The following is a 19,490-nucleotide window of genomic DNA, read 5'->3' on the forward strand; positions in this document are numbered from 1 at the left end:
GCTTCTCCCAGGAAGCTTGGAAGCTTCTCCCAGGAAGCTTGGAAGCTTCTCCTAGGAAGCTTGGAAGCTTCTCCCAGGAAGCTTGGAAGCTTCTCCCAGGAAGCTTGGTTGCTTCTAAGGGAACATGGTTGCTTCTTCCAAGGGAGCTTGGTTGCTTCTTCCAAGGGAGCTTGATAGTTTCTTCCAGGAAGCTCGGAAGCTTCTTCCAGGAAGCTCAGAAGCTTCTTCCATGAAGCTCGGAAGCTTCTTCCAGGAAGCTTGCAAGCTTCATTCAAGGAAGCTTCATTCAAGGAAGCTTGGAAGCTTCATTCAAGGAAGCTTGGAAGCTTCATTCAAGGAAGCTTGGAAGCTTCATCAAGGAAGCTTAGAAGCTTCTTCCAGGAAGTTGGAAGCTTCTTCCAGGAAGCTTGGAAGCTTCTTCCAGGAAGCTTGGAAGCTTCTTCCAGGAAGCTTGGAAGCTTCTTCCAGGAAGCTTGGAAGCTTCTTCCAGGAAGCTTGGAAGCTTCTTCCAGGAAGCTTGGAAGCTTCTTCCAGGAAGCTTGGAAGCTTCTTCCAGGAAGCTTGGAAGCTTCTTCCAGGAAGCTTGGAAGCTTCTTCCAGGAAGCTTGGAAGCTTCTTCAGGAAGCTTGGAAGCTTCTTCCAGGAAGCTTGGAAGCTTCTTCCAGGAAGCTGGAAGCTTCTTCCAGGAAGCTTGGAGCTTCTTCCAGGAAGCTTGGAAGCTTCTTCCAGGAAGCTTGGAAGCTTCTTCCAGGAAGCTTGGAAGCTTCTTCCAGGAAGCTTGGAAGCTTTTTCCAGGAAGCTTGGAAGCTTCTTCCAGGAAGCTTGGAAGCTTCTTCCAGGAAGCTTGGAAGCTTCTTCCAGGAAGCTTGGAAGCTTCTTCCAGGAAGCTTGGAAGCTTCTTCCAGGAAGCTTGGAAGCTTCTTCCAGGGAAGCTTGGAAGCTTCTTCCAGGAAGCTTGGAAGCTTCTTCCAGGAAGCTTGGAAGCTTCTTCCAGGAAGCTTGGAAGCTTCTTCCAGGAAGCTTGGAAGCTTCTTCCAGGAAGCTTGGAAGCTTCTTCCAGGAAGCTTGGAAGCTTCTTCCAGGAAGCTTGGAAGCTTCTTCCAGGAAGCTTGGAAGCTTCTTCCAGGAAGCTTGGAAGCTTCTTCCAGGAAGCTTGGAAGCTTCTTCCAGGAAGCTTGGAAGCTTCTTCCAGGAAGCTTGGGAAAGCTTCTTCCAGGAAGCTTGGAAGCTTCTTCCAGGAAGCTTGGAAGCTTCTTCCAGGAAGCTTGGAAGCTTCTTCCAGGAAGCTTGGAAGATTCTTCCAGGAAGCTTGGATACTTCATTCAAGGAAGCTTGGAAGCTTCATTCAAGGAAAATTGTAAGCTTCATTCGAGGAAGCTTGGAAGCTTCTCCCAGGAAGCTTGGAAGCTTCTCCCAGGAAGCTTGGAAGCTTCTCCCAGGAAGCTTGGAAGCTTCTCCCAGGAAGCTTGGAAGCTTCTCCTAGGAAGCTTGGAAGCTTCTCCCAGGAAGCTTGGAAGCTTCTCCCAGGAAGCTTGGTTGCTTCTAAGGGAACATGGTTGCTTCTTCCAAGGGAGCTTGGTTGCTTCTTCCAAGGGAGCTTGATAGTTTCTTCCAGGAAGCTCGGAAGCTTCTTCCAGGAAGCTCAGAAGCTTCTTCCATGAAGCTCGGAAGCTTCTTCCAGGAAGCTTGCAAGCTTCATTCAAGGAAGCTTCATTCAAGGAAGCTTGGAAGCTTCATTCAAGGAAGCTTGGAAGCTTCATTCAAGGAAGCTTGGAAGCTTCATTCAAGGAAGCTTAGAAGCTTCTTCCAGAAGTTGGAAGCTTCTTCCAGGAAGCTTGGAAGCTTCTTCCAGGAAGCTTGGAAGCTTCTTCCAGGAAGCTTGGAAGCTTCTTCCAGGAAGCTTGGAAGCTTCTTCCAGGAAGCTTGGAAGCTTCTTCCAGGAAGCTTGGAAGCTTCTTCCAGGAAGCTTGGAAGCTTCTTCCAGGAAGCTTGGAAGCTTCTTCCAGGAAGCTTGGAAGCTTCTTCCAGGAAGCTTGGAAGCTTCTTCCAGGAAGCTTGGAAGCTTCTTCCAGGAAGCTTGGAAGCTTCTTCCAGGAAGCTTGGAAGCTTCTTCCAGGAAGCTTGGAAGCTTCTTCCAGGAAGCTTGGAAGCTTCTTCCAGGAAGCTTGGAAGCTTCTTCCAGGAAGCTTGGAAGCTTCTTCCAGGAAGCTTGGAAGCTTCTTCCAGGAAGCTTGGAAGCTTCTTCCAGGAAGCTTGGAAGCTTCTTCCAGGAAGCTTGGAAGCTTCTTCCAGGAAGCTTGGAAGCTTCTTCCAGGAAGCTTGGAAGATTCTTCCAGGAAGCTTGGATACTTCATTCATGGAAGCTTGGAAGCTTCATTCAAGGAAAATTGTAAGCTTCATTCGAGGAAGCTTGGAAGCTTCTCCCAGGAAGCTTGGAAGCTTCTCCCAGGAAGCTTGGAAGCTTCTCCCAGGAAGCTTGGAAGCTTCTCCTAGGAAGCTTGGAAGCTTCTCCCAGGAAGCTTGGAAGCTTCTCCCAGGAAGCTTGGTTGCTTCTAAGGGAACATGGTTGCTTCTTCCAAGGGAGCTTGGTTGCTTCTTCCAAGGGAGCTTGATAGTTTCTTCCAGGAAGCTCAGAAGCTTCTTCCATGAAGCTCGGAAGCTTCTTCCAGGAAGCTTGCAAGCTTCATTCAAGGAAGCTTCATTCAAGGAAGCTTAGAAGCTTCATTCAAGGAAGCTTGGAAGCTTCATTCAAGGAAGCTTAGAAGCTTCTTCCAGGAAGTTTGGAAGCTTCTTCCAGGAAGCTTGGAAGCTTCTTCCAGGAAGCTTGGAAGCTTCTTCCAGGAAGCTTGGAAGCTTCTTCCAGGAAGCTTGGAAGCTTCTTCCAGGAAACTTGGAAGCTTCTTCCAGGAAGCTTGGATACTTCATTCAAGGAAGCTTGGAAGCTTCATTCAAGGAAATTTGTAAGCTTCATTCGAGGAAGCTTGGAAGCTTCTTCTAGGAAGCTTGGAAGCTTCTTCTAGGAAGCTTGGAAGCTTCTTGCAGGAAGCATGGAAACTTCTCCCATGAAGCTTGGAAGTTTCTCCCAGGAAGCTTGAAAGCATTTTTCATGAACCTTGGAAGCTTCTCCCAGGAAACTTGGGAAGCTTCTCCCAGGAAACTTAGAAGCTTTTCTTAGTAAGCTTGAAAGCTTTTCTCAAAAACTTTGGAAAATTTTTCCAAGATGCTCGGAAGCTTTTTCCAAGAAGCTTGGAAGTTTTTTCCAGAAAGCGTGGGAGCTTCTTTCGGGAAGCTTGGAAACATCATTCAGTAAGCTTGGAAGCTTCTTCCAGGAAGCTGGGAAGCTTTTTCCAGGATGCTGGAAAGCTTCTTCAAATCCAATCCAAATCCAATCCAAATCCAATCCAAATCCAATCCAAATCCAATCCAAATCTAATCCAGATCCAATCCAAAGCCAATCCAAATCCAATCCAAATCCAATCCAAATCCAATCCAAATCCGATCCAAATCCAATCCAAATCCAATCCAAATCCAATCCAAATCCAATCCAAATCCAATCCAAAGCCAATCCAAAGCCAATCCAAATCCAATCCAAATCCAATCCAAATCCAATCCAAATCCAATCCAAATCCAATCCAAATCCAATCCAAATCCAATCCAAATCCAATCCAAATCCAATCCAAATCCAATCCAAATCCAATCCAAATCCAATCCAAATCCAATCCAAATCCAATCCAAATCCAATCCAAATCCAATCCAAATCCAATCCAAATCCAATCCAAATCCAATCCAAATCCAATCCAAATCCAATCCGATCTAAATAACATCCAAATTGAACCCAAATATTTTCAGCTATTCAAATTCAAGCTTGAAAAAATATTTCTGCCAATTTGTAATTCAATGTTCCTCGACCCATCCCTGAATACATCCATGAAGAAGGTCGTTCCCTGGGCCCTGCTGCAAATGAGCTCAAACGAGAACACAACACGGCCGCTCAACGGGAGGGCTGTTTTCGCGGAAATTGAATGCCCCAGTCGCTTCTGATCACGGAGCGAGTGCTGCAATTGATTAGCTATGGCGACGGCGAGAAGACGGACCCGGCCCACTGATTAAACGCGACACGTTAATTGATCCAATAATGTAGTCCACGCGGGAAATTGAATGTACACCCCCAGCGGGTAAGCACGTGATTTGTGATCCAGTTTTTGGGATTTCATGTTTTACTTCTCGGATTTCGGTGTTCGAAATTTAGCACTTGACAGTTTGCTGGGAGATAATGAATGCAGTACGTAACTTACCCCCTCTATTCGGTTCTGCACTATGCTGATGAACTCTTCCACGCCCGCCTGTCTGATCACCTTTTGTAGCACCGGCGGTTTGCACGTACACAGGTGTCCCGTACCGAAGAATATCAGCTTCTGGACTCGAAGGGCATTCTGCGAAAATTGAATAAAATTTTTTGTTAGATTGGGAGCGGATTTTTGCATTTCGCAGTTGAGTCTCACCTGAGCTTCTTCCATGTCGTGCGATTTGTGGGTGAAGATGGGCTCAGGGCCTTTGTACATGAGAGGGGTGAACCCTGCCAGAGTGATGTCCTCCTGGAGTCGAACGACTTCATAATCTGTGGAAAGAAAAAGCGTGAGAAATCGTTATTGATGTTTGATCTGCTAATCATTATCGTTACAGTAGGCTATAAACAAGCGTCGTCGTCAAAGTAGGCGAGTGCGAAACTGATGGTCATCCAAGATACCGTTCGTTTTTCGAAATTTCCCTCCCAGATGGTGCAAGGCCCTATTATTGGCATCACCATTTATGAGATGGTCGGATGATGGGCTTGGTAAAGTGCTACAAATCGATAAGCGTGGTAAAGCATGTAAAACTAATGGGTATCTCCTTATAGGGGAACGTACTTAAGACAAAAAAATGGGTGAACTTGTAAGTCGTTGAGCGCATCTGGGAAAGGGAGCACTTTTCGGGAAAGGCAATAATAGGAGGGAGGGCTGTTATTATTGTTATTATTATTGTTTTCGACTTGAAGGGCTTGTCCACTTTACGCAGCCGCAGCCGCACCGAAAGAGATGCATTTGGGACTGCGGGTTGGGCGCGGGAGATGGCCAATGAAGTTGCCCGTTAGATAATTAAACAGTTGCGGCAGTTTACAAGTGGAGTGCGTTTCCGAAACGAAACCTTTCTCGTAAAACTAGAGAGGACCGGCCACTGGTTGCCCGGTGCACGGTGGGTTTAGTTGATGATTGAGCATAACTCGGACGAAACCACGGCAAGATATTTATAGCTTTTTTATAGTCTAGAATACTCATACAGAGCCAGTACTTGAAAGAATCCTGGAAAATAATAGAATCCACAACCTCTATCATTTTTCTTTTCTGCATTAATATTTACAGCATATCAGTAATATGACACAAATATTCAAACCACCTAGGTCTACTGTGCAAAGCTGGGGTTTTCAGCCGATACAAAAATCTACTACAATGAATCGTTTGATAAACGAACATTTTTGTGTCATAAAGAAGAAACGAAAAAAAATCAACCGTTTCCGATTCAGATTCAGAGGATGTTTGAAATTGTTGGGAGTGATATGGCTACGAAAGTTAATGTCATGCCATTGGTGTTGACCTATCTGAGATGGGACGCAGGTATTTGCACCTTTTGTTCGGGCTGATTAGCCTAGGCTTAAGCGCCATTGTTCGCTCTCTCTAGCTTTCGATCATATATCTGAGGACAAACGCGTCAATTTTGGAACGACCGAATACTATGAAATAAACATAACAAGTTTGAGCGTGTCAATAGACGGGGCGTTTGCTAATTGGCTTATCCGCCTGCTATTTTTGCAGTCCTGCGATTTCGGTTGTAGGATATCTTCCCGTTCGCAGACGCACCAGCTTGCTACTTCGGTGAAGTAGCGTTGTTTTACTCCATCACTGGCCGATAGAGGGCCGAAGTCATTTTAGCGATTCCAGATGCCCGATGACTCAGGCCAGGTATTGCTTAGAACAGTTCTCGGCGGGGGATCTATGCTAATGCGATGAAACGTGCCTCGGAGGTGAAAGATTGCCCGAATCGATGCAACAGTTAGATCGAGGTCAGTTCAGCGGATCCAGTGAAAGTTGACTCCCGGCTTACAGAAGCGTCGATGACCGTTTTGTCGAGACTACTTCGCGATCTTCTCAATTAGTCTGCCTAGATAATTAGTCTATGTAGAAAATGGAAATGCCCCCTAAACCGGTATCACGTTACTAGACGGTCAGATGCAGAGTTCTGTTTGTAGGATATGGTCGCAAATCTAATAAGGTTTAAGGCTTTACACCTCGATGCCCAGAAAATGTCGTATATTGCCCAAGGAGGTAACTTCGTCATTCACGAAACGCGACGCGAGACAAGACATAACACTTATAGTTCTTACTATCGTATGGTCGGATGATACGATAGTAAGAACTATAAGTGTTATGTCTTGTCTCGCGTCGCGTTTCGTGAATGTCGTGTTGTTCTTACGTTAGCACAAATCACACAAATTGATAGTGAGGTAACTTTGAATTGCTTATTCAATGTTTGGATCATTTGCAGGCCACAACGAGTTCATCTCTTCCGTATATACAAGCAGGAATCATTCTTCAATTGTACGAATCCCATTTGCTTGATGGCAGCATCAAAAGTCTTATTAGTCTCTGCAGGCTTCGTCGTAGGTGACATACAAGTTTCGGATCTTCTACGTTCGACCCGTTCCATGCGGATATGTCGTCTTCACACCAGCATGCTTGACGATCATACCCTTTCTACAGTTAAACCTCCATTAGTCGATGTTCCATTACTCGATATCGATTCATGGAACCATACTAAAAACCTAATTTCATGGTTACTATGATGGTCCCCTTAAACAGCTTTCCATAGCAATGCTGTTCCATGACTCGATATTTCCATGAGTCGATGGTCCCTTCAATATCGACTCATGGAGGGATGACTGTATTTGCAAAAGAACATCAATACAAGGAATGTCAACTGCTTCACTATTGGCGCGAACACTTCGTCGAAGTCGGTTCCGTCCTTTTGCGTTAATCCTTGTGCTACTAAACGTGCTTCGTAGCGAACTACGTTGCCTTGTTCATCTTCTTTCCGCTTGAATATCCATTTCGATCCAATCACTTTCCGTCTGGCTTGTAGAGTGGTCATCTCCCACGTACAATCCCTCCTCAATCGCCGCTAACCAGAGCGTGCTCTCCGGTCCATATAACGCTTCATCATAACATCTCGGTACAGGTACATTTTGTTTACCATGTTTGCGTAATTCGCTGCGAACGTCGTAAGGGTGTCAATTCTTCTTCAGATGATTATGTTAGTGTTACCTCGCTAGATTCGTACTCCGACTCGCTTCCCAATTCGTCCTCATCAACGGTTGGCGTGGCTGCGCGATCTTTTTCGAGTGTAACGATTTCAACGATATGGGGTTGCTTCAGTTTACGCTCTCATTCGCAAGAAACCGGGCAACTCTACTAAAAATTATCACGGATCAATGAACCGGTATGCTTCATGCTGATCGGAATAACCCACACACATCAGCCTTCGGTTCCAGCTTTGTTCGCCGGGATGTGCACATATGCTTGACATCCATTGACTTCTGCCTTACTGTTTGTCTCGAACTTACACTAAGATTCTTTACTGGAGGTAGTTCTTCGACAACTGCACATCTCGTAATGCTGCGGCGATGGCCTCGTAACTGGCGTTGTAGAATACGTCTATCAGTATCACTACGCATTCTTCGATTCTTCACTGTCGTAATACGTCCTCCGCCGTAAATCCGCGTTCAATCTTTTCTAAGCGTATTCAGCCAGTATATGGGCCTAAACGAGGCTGATTTGGCTTCTGGAACTTCCATATTACTGGAAATATGTTTTTTGTTCAGACGCTTCTGCATCTTCTTCCTGAATATGTCCGGATATGCCAAGATGGTGATCTTCAGCACCACGAACGACTTCATTCGGACAGGGGGCTTCCTTTGCTTCCAGACGCTTCACTGCTGGACGTTTGCCAATCTTCGGCGGTCACTTCTTCAACTTTACCGCATGGTATTGGTAGCCGTGTCGTTGAATCGTACCTTCGGGAAACAACTTTTCACGAATACTATCAGCTTGTCTTGGCTCTGTTCAGCTGGCGTCGACAAGTCCTTAATTTTCGTCACTACGACCCGGTACGCGCTACCGTTGAGTTTGGCTTCAAATCCAGTAAATTTTTATCTGTTCAAGCTATTGAAAATGACTGTCTATGTTGTGTTGCGTACAGACATTGTATTTTTGATACGCTTAATAATATTCGCATCATTGCACACTTGATACAACTCGTGATTCAGTGTTGTCCGCAGCACTTTACGCTCGATATACCAATGGCTTTCCGGTCTGCCTCTCTCAACGTCCACGCTTCGGGCTCGTAAAGAGCCACCGGAAGAATCGATGTTTTATACTAGGCGAATTTCGTTTCCGTTTGCAAGTTGCGGGACTTAACGCGGTTACATAGTCCGTAGAATGCCCTATTCGCAGCCGCAACACGTCTTTTCATTCAACATTCAACTTCAAACACATTCCCATCGAACACTACCTCAACACCAACCAATAGGATTGGTGGTTATTTCTATCTCAACCTGCATGTACTTCGATTTGGTAGAATGAATAGTTAGGCCTATCCTCGCTGTCTCCCTCCTCTTCAAAGGCAGGAAAGCTTCATCCGCTGTGTTGCGATCTATTCCAATAAGCCAAGGAGCATGGGCGACCGTGTGATGATCAGAAGGCTGGCTCCAAAAACACGTCACGAACAAGGTTGACACTTCGTCTGCAATCGGAACACTTGATTACGAACTATCCAGCGTAGCACGTATCAGCCTTATTAGTTTCGCCGGGAAACCATGCTCAGAAATTATCTGCCACAGTTCATTTCTTTTCACTGAATCGAACGCCGCCTTGAAATCAAGCTTACTCCCAGAGGATCATTCGCATCTAGTCCGTAGTCGAGCGGCCCTCAGCGTGGTATTCATCGACGAAGCACTCATCGAGTGGTCTAAGTCTGTTAAACAGGATGCGCGATAGAATTTTGTACGGCGAGTTCAGGGGGATAATTCATCTGTAATTGACACACTCCAGTCTGTGCCCTTTCTTATAGATTGGGCGTTTTAGGCCATCCAATCAGCCGGTGAACTTTTCTTTGTCCTCTTATACCTTCAGACATACTCGGTGGATCGACTGGTAAAACTGTTCTCTTCCCTGCTTGAGAAGCTCGACCGGGATCTTGTCCTTCCAAGCAGCCTCACAGTTCTTCAGCTGGCTGATAGCCTTATTAACCTCTCCTATGGAGCCAACGCTACAACATGATAATTATCATCAATGTTCATCCTGTTTATCGCAGAAGCACGTCCACGTTCAAAACCATGGGTAGGACAAACGTTGGAAGATATTTGGTGTGCAGTGAAGCTAAGGAAAATTTAACTATGGACTGGAAATTGAAAGTTTCTATATTTGAGGGGCTCAAACGCAAAGAGGTGTAAGTGACATTTTGGTCAGTTTTGAGTTGAGTTGAAGAAATTCTACTGTTTCCAAGCGTTCTAACGATAGTTTCAGGTAATTTTTCCGCTCCATAGAAAAATAATATAATTTTTAGAAGACTGGCTTTGTTTGTTGACTCCCATACAACTTCGTTACCAGTCATTACCACAAAACTAAGAAAGCTTATTGTCCGGTGGCTACTGAGTGTTTTAAAATAGAAAAATGAAGACCTCTTGACAGAAAAAAAGAGACCTCAAAGGAACCAAAAAGAGACCGAAAAAGTACTAAAAATGAGCCAAGAAAACAAAACGAAAACTACTAGGATATAGGAGTTTGATTCTTCATTAGAGCAGACATTCCTCTAAGATCTGAGACTCGATTCCTCGTTACTTTACGGCAAGTATTACTGTGTGTATATTTTCACGGTTTTCCTTAGGAAATCCAGAAATTTGCTCAAATATTCATAAGGAGTTCATTTGGTGATTATTTTCCAAGGACACATTATTCTGAAAAATAAATTCGTGTGGCATTTCTGAAGAAAAACCTAGAGTTATCTCTGGTAAAACTTGGGTAAGTACTTTGACAAGTGTTAGAAGATTACCTATATAGAGTTTGCTTGGATAATCGAAAAAAAAAAACATCCGTATCGCGGGATAGTATTCCCCAGAATTTTTCAAGAAATTTCTCAAAAAAAAACATTAAACAGAATCTTCATAAAAATTTGTGTGGGAATGATCAGATCGATAATTGGAAAAAATGCTGTAGTATAAACTGTTGTGAAACTTAAATAAGCGTTTGAAGATTGCATTTTTTGAGAAACTTTTAAAAAAATGTTTGATAAAACTGCAGGAGTAATACTTGGATGAAATGCTGAAAAAAATCTTGGAAAAAATCTGTTCGATGAACCTCTTGGATTTCGGATAGGATTCGTGGATGAATCCTTGAAGGAATCCTCATGAACAGGGGGAGGAATTCTTGAGGATTTCTGAAAAAATCCCTTAAGCTATTCTTTTCTAAACCTTTTCGGATAAACCTTTGGAATTCTTCGGAAGAAATTCTGTACAAATCTTTGGAAGATCTCCTAGAGAAACAATTGAAGACTCGGTTGAAGAATTAGCGAAAAAATATTTGAAAGAAATCCTAGGATAGTTGTGAAAAAATCTAAGTAATATCTGGGAAAAATAACTGGAGGTAGTAGCTTTTGAGTTCTCAAGGATTTCCTGGAGAAAATTCTAAAGAAATACTTCTAAGCATTCGTTGAAAAACCACTAGAAGAATTTCTGGGAGAATTGGTAGAGACAATCTACAAGAATTTCTGAAGAGGTCACTGTAGGAGGCCCTGAAAGTATGCTAAATAAAATCACTATGATAAATCCTGAAGCTTTTCCTCGGGGAATCTTAAATGAAATTGAAGAGCCTGTTGAAACCGTAATCTGCAGGTTTCTTTGTAGCGTATACAATTTTGCATTAGGATTCAATGTAAACAGTATAAGATAAAAAGAAACTTTTGGGAGCATTTCTGTAAAAATAGATGCTTTAGAGACCTTCCATTAAAAAAAGAATTTTTAGAGGCTTGCATTAAAATAGAGACAAATCTCTACAGAAATAACCTAATACCAGTGCTTTCTATTGAATCATTTATTTGATCAACCTTTGTTATACTCAAAATATAAATATTTTATATTTATATCATTTTTAAATCATGTTATTACACAAATTTGACAAAAAGAGAACAATCTGCTTGTTTCTACAACTAGTGAGGTTGTTCTCATTTCCTCATGATTCATTGCGCATCAAATGTTTCGCTGGAATTTCTTCATTAATTCTCAAAAGAAAATCTTTCATAAAACGTCATAATATGCTCTACATATTGTTTATGGAAACCTTATCGAACGTTCCATCTTTCATAAGAATAAGTACGATGTTGATCACTGAACAGATAATATTTTTTTTTCAAGGTTTCCTCTGATCTTATTTTTTGTGAAATCATGGGTAGGACAATCCTTTGACAGTGCCACCCATGTGTTTTCATGCGTAGTACATGTCCTACCTGTCCTACCCACTTCCCGCGACACTGGTTTATCGCTACATTTCCATTTTCACCGGTCAAAACTGTTGAAATCTTTTCCCCTAAATTTCATAAAATCTCCGCATATCATTCCGGTTCATGCTATTTTGAGCTTCAGCTACCACATTTTCTTCATGCTGCCTTTTTTGCGGTGGATTCGCTTTTCTTCGGCTCTCGCTGCCTTGTACCTCTCTATGTTCTGTCGCATAGAGTAAAGTGGGGCAAAAGTTCGAGTGGGGCAAGAGTTTCTTTTTAAGATTTCTAGCTCAAATCAAAACAAAACTTAGAAATGTCATGGTGGTTCGAATGCTATTTAAGTAAGAGACTTTCACTCCAAATATCATAAAAATCGATTGAGATTTGGAAAAGTTATGGCTATTTGTTGTTTTTCGACGTAAATATTGTAATATTTGGTCAAACTTTCGATGCATGGAACCAAATGAAGATAAAATATTTTTCAATATTTAAGGTAAGGGCGTTTCTAGGCCTATCATAAGGATGCTTTGACGTGGATTAGTTTTTCCATAAATAGTTGGAATCAATTTTTGGCCCATAGCGGGGCAAAAGTTCGAATCTGCGGGGCAAAAGTTCGACCCATGTATAAACCCACGGAAAATTTTTCAAATTTCCTGAAATCTACATATTTCCCTTAGTTTTACGAAAAACTGCTATTTTTTGGGTGTTTTACAATTAACCCTATTTTGGGCATTTTTGATGAAAATTTAGTGTGTATTTTTCGGCAAACATAAGTTTACGGCTGGTAGAAAGTATGCCTGGCATAAAAGTATTGATATTTTGTGTTTTAGCCAACGAACTTTTGCCCCACACTAGATTCGAACTTTTTCCCCACCGGTGGGGCAAAAGTTCGAATAAGACAATCAATTTTGAAACTGTTATAACTAAAAATGGGTAAATATTTTGACACAAGTTTGTTCAGCAAAGTTATAGCCAATATGATGAAGGTTCGCTGTATGGTATTTGTTTTGTTTCATCTGCTATTATTTTCCAGGAAACTTTGATTATACCACTAAGGTCGAACTTTTGCCCCACCTTACTCTACGGCTTCTGACGATATTCTTCAAGTCTATCACTCTTTGGCGCTATTCATCGAACCAGTCGTTTCATCTTCGTCGTTGACCAGTGCCAATCACTTCCCACAATTGTCACAGCTTCACAGATAGGGACCCACAGGCTGTTGACATCTCCAGAAACGCTGATTATTTTCAACTGCTCGTTTAGCTGCTGACGGTACTGTGCAGCTACCACATCCGTCGACAAGCGTTGGATATTGAATCGCATCGTTCTGTGATTTCTCGTGAGACTTGTGACGCTGGTTAAACGCGCCCAAGTTTTAGCAACAACGAGATAATAATCCGCGTCGGTATTAGGGCCCGGAAATCCTGACATCTATGGCATCTGAAAAATGTCGCCCATCAACCAGCACGTGATTTATTTGGGAGCAGGCATCGCCGTTAGGATGTCGCCAGGTGTGTTTGTGGATATTCTTGCCTGCAAAATAGGTACTACTGATTGCCATCCCTCTAGCAGAAGTGAAGGTTACTAGCGCAGCTTTCCGTCCCAATGACGGGTAGGAAGAAGTCTTCTTTCTCGATCTGCGCATTTTCGTCGCCGATGACTTATCTAGGCTCTCATAGAACTCATCCTTCATGTCATTCGGCGTATCGATCGTTGGCGCATATACAGTCAGTGACATAAGTTAGTAACCAAACGCTGTTTTTCCATACAAAATGCCAAGGTTTGGGGTGCTGTATCTCAGCTTCTGGTAGTCCGAAATGGTTGAATTTGGATGACAAACTACAAATAGCTTGAAGTTTTACCTGTAAGTGAATTATTACATTGAAGTAGTTTTACATAGAGTTTCAGAGGGTTGTTCAAGGACAAAAGTAAGTAATCGAGAGACTTTTAAATCAGTTCGCGTTGAAACGCTGAGATGATCGGACGTGCGCGTTATAATCTCAAGCATTTTCACGTGGTCAAATAAAGTTAGTGCTCTGAACTGTATTCTTTTCGTCAGGGAATCTGACGACACAAAATTCAAGGCATTTTCAATGCACAATTAACGATGTCATCGCCTAAATCGCGGGAAAACACTTTCCGGGTGGATTTTTCTAATCTGACCAAACGAATGTCGTATGAAGAAACGCACAATGTTGTGCACAATACATTGGGTCTCAGCTTGGACGCTGTAGTACGACTACAAGTAAACCACGCTCTCAACTGTGCTCAAGTGAAATGCAGAGATCTCAAAACTGCACAAGAAACTGTGATTAAACACAATGCGAAACACGATGTAGAGATCAACAGTACGAAGTACAAAGTGAAATTAATCATGGATGATGGGGGAATTGAAGTAAAGATCCACGATCTTTCAGAAAATGTCACATCCGAGCAAATATGTGAATTCTTGAAACACTATGGCGACGTTATTGCGGTCAAAGGGCTCATGTGGGGAGAAAACTTAATCTACAAGGGAGTCTCTACCGGTGTACGTGTGGCTAAAATGATTCTTCGTAAACACATTAAGTCGTATGTGGTAGTTCAGGGTGAACAAACACTAATTTCCTATTCAGGGCAGCCTGCCACGTGTAAGCATTGTGCATCCAGGTATGACCTGTGTACAAAACAAAAAAAAATATTACACAGAAGACTGACCTTACTGCAAGGTTGACACGGGCTCGCGAAGAGCGATTATCTTATGCTGACATTGCTGGAAGTTCTCCAATCCTGATGCCAGCACAGAACAACGCTGGATTCAGATCTGCCGAAGCTCTCACGCCTGAGTTTGTGAAGCTGGGTGGTATGAGGAAAGACCAGGAAGCTACAAATACCGCTAAAAAAATTCCATGCTATCCGTACATTCGATTATAGAGAGTGAAGTTGAGGGAGCGTCTACTTCGTTTTCTACTGCTGCTGCTGCTGGTGTTGAGGCTGCTGCTGATGCTGCTGAGAGTGATGCTGATGTTGAGGAGGCTGTAGGAGGTCAACTCTTTTCTCAGTCCGAGGATCTCAGAACTGAGATAATAATTCCAATGAACGTGGATCTTGTTGAGGCAGACCATGGCACCGAAATTGACTCGTCAACTGTCTCAGGCAATACTGAGAATGCCGAAACTCTTTCTCAGCCACAAATACTGAACGTCTACTCCCAGAAACGAGTACCTACACTCGCTACAGACACAACCAAGGTTTCCAATACCAGTGTGCACCAGTCGTCGGAAAAGCACTTCAAAGTCCCGGCAGGAATCTGCGATGGTGCGATGGGAGTTTCAGATAGCGAATTGGATATGAGAGCTCACAAAGAGTTTGAGTTCTCATCGGATGCGTCGTGTCATGATGATGGATTCGTCGTGAAAAGAAGTAGACACCGTTCCACAAGAAAGCTAGAACCACACACTAAGATGAGTGTTCTCAACACTTTCAAAAGCTACAATATTGCTAGCATTAATATTAATGCCATATCCAATGAAAATAAGCTAAATTCGCTACGATCAATGATACGACTATTGGATTTAGACATAGTTTTATTACAAGAAGTGGAGAACAGTCGCTTAAGCTTCCCTGGCTTCCAAGTGTACAGCAACGTAAACGAAACGCGGCGAGGAACAGCTATAGCACTGAAGATACACATACCTGTATCTAATGTGCAACGAAGCCTTGATAGCAGAATAATAAGTGTGAAAATCAATAACTCTGTTACCATCTGCAATGTTTATGCACCAAGTGGTGTACAAAATTATCATAGCAGAGAAGATATGTTCAAACAGTTTGTTCCGTATTACTTGCGGAGTATCACAGACAAACATACGTCACACTCTCACTGCTGTCCATCGACCAACTTTTTAACGTTCGATTCAAATATATGGTAGGTGGTCAATCGATCACCCGCAGCGCTCGCGTCGTTTTTGTTCGTGTTTGACGTTTACACACTACCGCCACCTGTTGGTCCATCGGCCACCTACAGTGTTTTTAGCATTGGGCGTACATGTTTTCGCGACTATGATTTTGAACTCGATTTGTTCTAAGTGTTACGTCTGTTTCTCTGTGGGAGTATGTTGTGTTTGGAGGTGACTTTAATTGTGTAACTGCAAATAAGGATGCAAGAATTTCGGTTCCGCGAATTTTCAAATGTGAATTGTGTGAATAATGTGAAAATTGAATCGCCTGATGGTGCTATTTTAATTACAACTGTTCTTACAAAAGTTTTGTAAAATAGTAGGAGTTTTTTGTTTGTGCGAAAGTTTAATTCAAACATGGCTTGTGACGTTCGGCATGGTAGATTTTTCGTGATTCCGCTAGTGCTTCGGCCGGTACTACGCCACCCGGATGTTTCTTTTTTCGTCAATAAAAAGTGAGATTCGGATAACGGACGCATCATCGGAGTGATTTAACATATAGGCCTTTGTGCGTTCAGCGGTTCAATATGTACCTTATTAAGAGACGAACAACGAGTTGCAGAGGTGTTCCGAATTCGGTGAGTTTGTTCCGGTTTTCAACCAATGTTTTCCACATGTTTGCCAGAACGTCTACCGAACGTATCCTATGGCCATACCCTTCCCATTAACACTCCACAATATCCCGTAACACTTCTGAAAAGACGTAGAGTTCTCTGCATCTTTCTTAAGTAGGCGTTCAATTAACCACTCCTTCCCTTTCCCTAGCATTCGCAAGGACGTGACCAGGACAGTTCTCGACTGTTGGAGGATGCGTCAATCTTGTCTAAGAGTTGGATATTAGTCTCAAATCTCTGACTTTGGACGGGAAGGAGGAAACCCTCATACATTGGTCACGGACTGTACCACCTACAAATTTGGGCGAATTGCTTAACCCTCTAATACCCAACCCTGCCTTTAGACGGGATACACTTTGGAATTTTGTGTATTTTTTCGTAGCTCGGAAATCAAAATGATTTTATTTTTGGCTTAACCCTTGGCTCATAACACGTATATAAGGAAAGTGTTTCGTGACTTTGGAAACATTTTTGTATATTTAAAAAACGGTTTTTTTTGTATTTTTATATAACCTACATATGCCCGGGGTTCATTTAACGTGTAATACAAAAAATCGTACCTTCTATATTTTTCTACAACCAACCTAACACAGAAATAGAGCCTGGTGGTACTTAAATAATTTCAAACCTTTTTTCGTCAATTACACGGAAAATAAAATATGACCCAGAAAAAAAAAAATAAAAAAAAATATATTATCAAAAGTATTGTGAAAACTTCAATTTTTATAATTGTCAAAAATCAGTAACCAGAAGACGATTCAAGAAAAAATAGAAAAGGATAGGGATGTTCAAAAACAAAAATTATTAAAATCAAATACCAAAATTTATAAATCTGCAATTAAAAATAAATCATTGCCCAAAACGTGTTTAGAACGATTTTAGATAACGAAAAATGATATTTAGATTTAAAATAAAAAATAGAGAGTTAATGCTAATGCTAACAAATGGTAAAATGCTAAGGCGTTTTGAATTTTCTGTCACGTTTACCTCGGTTCCGCGTTTTGAAATTCAGCTTGTGCTTTGAAACAATTCTTTGCGTAATCAAATTTGATGAAATAAAAATCGGTAGTTAAAAAGCTACATTAGTGCAAAAAATGTGAATCGGCAAAAGTGGAATAAATGTGCACCTGCGTGTGATCGATCGTGAGCGTTTTCTGGCATGAGCGAAAGGGGATGGAAGTGCAGTAGATGGAAGCTTTCATGGCGATGACACCTCCACCGTGGCCTTCGATCAACTGAGTGAGACTGTTCTGATTATTATTGTTAATATTTCAAGTTTACATATCAAAACAAATAGGGGAACGTAGTCCAAAATGCCACTTTAAGGATTTGTAGCGCTTTTGCGTGTGTTCGTTGTTATTCACTATCAATTTACATACATAAATTGATGTTTTACGGGATGGGGATCAGAGTAACTTTTGTTTTCGTTTCAGAGAGCGAGTAAGGGCGCTTAAGCCCAGGCTTCAGAGCCAGGACATACGGGAGAAATACCTGTGTCCCATCCTAGGAAAAGGACAAACAACAATGGAGTGCGCATTAACTTTCTTAGCAACGCCACTCCCAACGATTTTGCCTATCTCCCTAAATGGAACGGTTGGTACGGTTGTCCCCGTTTCTTCCCTCACAATATTTCAAAATTTTCTGTCTATCATGTTATTCATTCGTGAATAATCTGATCGTCGGAAATATTTGAATTACCTTCAAACCCCAAGTCTGCACAGTGGGCCTGGCCATTTTAATATTTGTATCAAATCATTGATATGCTGCAAATATTAATGCTGACAAGAAAGTACTGGAAGAAATTTCAGTATTTCCAGGATGCTTTTCAATATTGGCTGTGCAAGTACTTAGAATAGAATAGAATAGAATAGTAACTGCAAATAAGGATGCAACAGGAGTGAACAATAAGAGTGCAGCGTTGCGTACGCTAATTCAGAACTTGAACATGCGAGATACATGGGATTGTTAGAGTCGAGAGATCGAATTCAGTTTCATAAGATCGAACTGTAAGTCACGATTAGACAGAATTTATGTGTCTGCAAATCTAGTTGAGCAATTGAGGAGTGCTTCTTTCCATGTAAACTGCTTTTCTGATCACAAAGTGTATAGAATAAGACTGTGCTTACCAGACCTGGGTAGAGCTGCTGGGAATGGTTATTGGGCTATGCGTGCGCATGTGTTAACTGAAGAAAACGTCGAAGTGTTTGAAAATAAGTGGAATTTTTGGTGTCGTCAAAGAAGAAACTATAACAGTTGGATTGAGTGGTGGATAGAAAGGGGTTTTTCAAGAAGAAACCCAATGACTCCTTCAGAGAATTTCATGCCAAAAATGAATTCTTATACGCTCGTTTGAAAACTGCTTACGAAGAATTATATCAACATCCGAACAAAATGAGTGAAGTGAAAAGGTTGAAAGGCAAAATGCTACTTCTGCAACGAGAGTTTTCGAAGAAATTTGTGCGTATTAATGATCAGTGCCTTGAAGAAGAAAGTATGTCGTCCTACCAGTTGGGAGACAGAATCAAGCGATAAACTAAGGGGTAAGTTGCAGTTGAAGAACATGTATTCCAGTACTTTCGGGATTTGTAATCTGCAAGTGAAACGCAAGAATATCAAGGTGCAACTACAACAACCAAAATTCCTGAGAATTCTCAAGAAAACCTAAAAATCATGGACGAGGTGACAACTGAGGAGATTTTTAGAGCAATAAAATCCAGTGCTTCTAAAAAGTCTCCTGGAGTGGACGGATTGCCCAAAGAGTTCTTCGTAGCTGCGTTCAACGTTATTCACCGTCAATTAAACCTGATTGTGAATGAAGCAATGCAAGGAAACATTCCACAGAAGTTTGTTGAAGGTGTCGTCGTTCTGTGTAAAAAGAAAGGTGGTGAAAACAGCATCAAAGGATATCGTCCACTCACGATGCTGAACTATGATTATAAACTAGTCAGCCGTACTCTCAAAAGTCGAGTTGCAAGTGTAATCTATAAAACAACCTACTAACACATTCGCAAAAGTGTGCTAACGCGAAGAAAAACATTTTTGAAGCTCTACATGCGATTAAGGATCGTATTGCAGAGATACGTCATAAAAAGAAGAGAGCAAGAGTTGTATCACTGGATCTCGACCATGCGTTCGACAGAGTCGAACATTGTTTCTTGTTTCGTGTAATGAGAGATATGGGTTTCCACGAAAGACTAATAGAGCTTCTCCGAAAAATCATGCAGAACTCCCACTCACGTGTTCTAGTAAATGGTCACCTCTCTCCTGAGTTCCAAATTGGTCGTTCAGTGAGACAAGGAGACCCTATAAGCATGTATCTTTTTGTGATATACTTACATCCGTTGCTCGAAAAGTT

General features: G+C 42.0%; 1 protein-coding gene across 5 annotated transcripts in view; it reads right to left on the minus strand.

Moving 5' to 3' along the window:
* Positions 1-19,490, minus strand: part of LOC5579825 — a 416,229-nt gene that overhangs the window by 99,300 nt on the left and 297,439 nt on the right. For all 5 annotated transcript variants that reach the window (XM_021838864.1, XM_021838868.1, XM_021838867.1 and 2 more), the window contains 2 exons: positions 4,503-4,618; positions 4,296-4,433 (listed from right to left, as the gene is read on the minus strand). In XM_021838864.1, coding sequence (XP_021694556.1) covers positions 4,296-4,433; positions 4,503-4,618 — 254 coding nt within the window. The remainder of the gene's footprint in view (positions 1-4,295; positions 4,434-4,502; positions 4,619-19,490) is intronic.

Source organism: Aedes aegypti, chromosome 1 (assembly GCF_002204515.2).
Source record: "Aedes aegypti strain LVP_AGWG chromosome 1, AaegL5.0 Primary Assembly, whole genome shotgun sequence".
Lineage (NCBI taxonomy): Eukaryota > Metazoa > Arthropoda > Insecta > Diptera > Culicidae > Aedes > Aedes aegypti.